The sequence below is a fragment of the Crocuta crocuta genome, unplaced genomic scaffold, assembly GCF_008692635.1.
Source record: "Crocuta crocuta isolate KB4526 unplaced genomic scaffold, BGI_CrCroc_1.0 scaffold348, whole genome shotgun sequence".
In the NCBI taxonomy this organism is placed as follows: domain Eukaryota; kingdom Metazoa; phylum Chordata; class Mammalia; order Carnivora; family Hyaenidae; genus Crocuta; species Crocuta crocuta.
Window position 1 is genome coordinate 2181668 of NW_027529573.1, and position 3043 is coordinate 2184710.

Consider the following 3043-nt stretch of genomic DNA (forward strand, 5'->3'; position numbering starts at 1 on the left):
GGCTGACCAGAGCAGACTCGTGTGTGTGTGTGTGTGTGTGTGTGTGTGTGTGTGTGTGTGTGTGTGTGTGTGTATGGTGGTGGTGGTGGCTCTAGCACTCACCCTCTGATTCTCCTTTCCCTCCAGATCAGCATCCACGGCCTGGACAAGGATGGACTGAAGGAGCACTGCCGAGAACGCCCCGGGACCTTCCCCAGCAAAGATGCCCTGCAGCTGCTCAGCAGGCAGGAATTCCTGCAGATCCTTGCCACCACACTGGATCACGTTCTGCACAGACTGAGAACTTTACAGAAGGACATCCCCAAAGCCCAGGACTTAGAGAAGCTAAAAATGGCGAAGCTGAACATTCGCGGGTTCAAGAACAATATTCACTGCATGGCCCAGCTGCTTCCGGGCTCCGTGGAGAAGGCGGAGCCCACTCCGGCAGGCCCAGGGGCTTCTCCATCACCAACCCCCATCTCAGACGCCTTTCAGCGCAGGCTGGAGGGCTGCAGATTCCTGCATGGCTACCACCGCTTCATGCACTCCGTGGGGCAGGTCTTCCGAGAGTGGGGGGAGAGCCCGAGTCGGAGCCGGAGACACAGCCCTCGCCGGGGCCTGCAGAAGGGGGCTCGCAGGATGCATCTCCCCAGGAGGAACAAGAGACTCATGCCCAGGGGCTGGCTGCCCCGGTAGCCTTAGGGGTACCCCTGGCAGATTAAGGATTCGCAGGTACTCTGTAGGATGCCCCCCTTCCCGCCTCCAAACCAGCTCTCCTCTGTTCCCCACCTCTCAGAAGTGCACTTTAAGGGGTGCGAGCCAGGCAGGCCCCTCTACCTCCTCCAGGCTGAGAGGGTAGGGTCAGGCTATTGAACCCCCAGCCCTGAGTTCCCCAGTCTCGGTGGGGTGGCCAGGTCAGGCCACGCGGGGCTAACTTTCCATTGATTCAGGGGTCTGATGACACAGGCTGACTCATGGCCAGACTGACTGCCCCCCCTGCTCTGCTCCCCAGAGGCCTGCCGGCCCTTCCCTCTCATGACTTGCAGGGCTGTTGACCCCAGACTTCCTCCTTTCCACGGCAGTGTGGTTCTGAGGGGGAGGTCAGGGCCTGAGCTGGCCTCCTATGCCTCATTGCCAGTCTTAGGCCAGACACCTAGACATCTGGGTGACCTCACTTAGGCAGTTGTGACACGGGCAAAATGTCCTAGAAGGAGTGCTGATTGGGGTGGGGGTGTCTAAGAAGGGAACTCAAGTCCCAGCTCAACCCCTAACCCACTGTGTAGCCTCAGGCAGGCCACCTTACCTCTCTGGACTTCAGTTTTCTCTTCGTGATTCAAGAAGGTTGGGGACCGTGTAAAGCCCTCTCTGCTTGCCAGTAACTGGGATTCTGTGACATAGATATCAAATGCAGTGCAAATGGACAAGGCATAAAGACCTGGTGCCTGAAAGCACCCAGTCTTGGGTCCTGGCTGCTGGCTCCTCCCCCTGGTGGTGCATCATGAAATCTTCTCATGCTGAATCCCAGACTCTCATGCTGGAGTCCCAGAAGCTGCTGGGCCATTTCTTTGCAGGGATATGACTAATTTATCGATTTTTTTTTATCAGTTTTTACCTGTTTTCTATTTATAAGGCTTATTTATGATATGTATTTAATGTTAATATTGTGCCAACATATATTTAAAACTTGCCTGGTTTCTAAAGCCCCTGTGTCTCTCTGTTGCCTTCTGGGAAAGAATTTGAGGGAATCTCGCCTCTTGGAGGAAGAGGGGGTCAGACTGTGGGGGCATCTCAAACACAGGGCATTGATCGTGTCTGAATGCGACTCCCTTGAGATGCTAGGGACTAGTGGGTTTGGGAGCAAGGGAGGAGGGAAGGGAAGGTGGAATGTGTGGGCCTCTGTAGGTGTGTGACTGGGGGTGCGTGTGTTCATGCGTGTTACATGACATGGACAAGAAAGTAACAGACCCTGCCTCAGACTTGGACTGTGACTTGCTGTGTGCTTGAACCTGTTTCTTTTTTTTTTTTTTTAATTTTTTTTTTTAATGTTTTATTTATTTCTAGGAGAGAGAGAGAGAGAGACAGCGCGAGCAGGGGAGGGTCAGAGAGAGAGGGAGTCACAGACTGAAACAGGCTCCAGGCTCTGAGCTGGCAGTCAGCACAGAGCCCGATGCGGGGCTCGAACCCATGAACCGCGAGATCATGACCTAAGCGAAAGTCGGACGCTTAACCGACTAAGCCACCCAGGCGCCCCACTTGAACCTGTTTCTTGAAGGGCCCCAGGGGGGTATGGATTCCATCTGGCCCCCAGAACACTGGGCTCCCTCCTGATGCTCATGACCCCACCATTTTTTTCAGTTTTGAAATTTTTTAATGCACACACACACAAATACCACATCCCAGAAACAGAACAGGTATTGAGTTATTAATGATGAAGCACAATATAAAGGAGCCCCCTCCCCACTTAGTAAATAGGACTATAGTATAAATAGATAAATTGAGGATTAAATGCAAACCCTAAAGTTGTACACAACATGACGTTGCATATATGCTGATGATGTGCTGAGGCAGCAGCTACAAAGGAAGAGCTAACAGAGATGGATGAACTTGACTTGGATCAGTCCCTGGCCCACTTCCTGGGCCAAGATGGGAAAAGGACTTAACATCAGGGGTGAAAGAGGGCCTCAGGCAGGACTCTCTGCAAGAGATACGATCCACTTTGCAGATAAGAAGTCTCAGGGACACTGAGTGACCTGCCCATGTCCTCAGAACAAATCTTCTGGGAGGGCAGGCACATGTTGAATTCAGGTCTGTTAGATACCAGAACATCTTCTGTTACTCTTCAACCTCTGTAACTTGGCCAGCAATGTCATGAATGTCTGAGGGCACAGAGCTCCCAGGCTGGAGGCAGACAGGCAACAGACACGCAGAAGAACCAGCAGGACACTGGGGTATGAGCTCTGCAAAACTAAAGCGAGTGATGTCACAGAGTGAGAACCTCTGGCAACAGGCATGGCCCTAGAAGAGGTGAAGCCTCTCCATCCACCCTGAAACCTGGATGGCACAG

The 3043-nt window shown here is 52.9% G+C and overlaps 1 protein-coding gene across 1 annotated transcript in view; it reads left to right on the forward strand.

Moving 5' to 3' along the window:
- Positions 1 to 1679, forward strand: part of OSM (oncostatin M) — a 4251-nt gene extending 2572 nt beyond the window's left edge. The window contains exon 3 of the mRNA XM_077761614.1: positions 127 to 1679. Coding sequence (XP_077617740.1) covers positions 127 to 675 — 549 coding nt within the window. The 3' untranslated portion in view covers positions 676 to 1679. The remainder of the gene's footprint in view (positions 1 to 126) is intronic.
- Positions 1680 to 3043: the final 1364 nt, after the last annotated feature.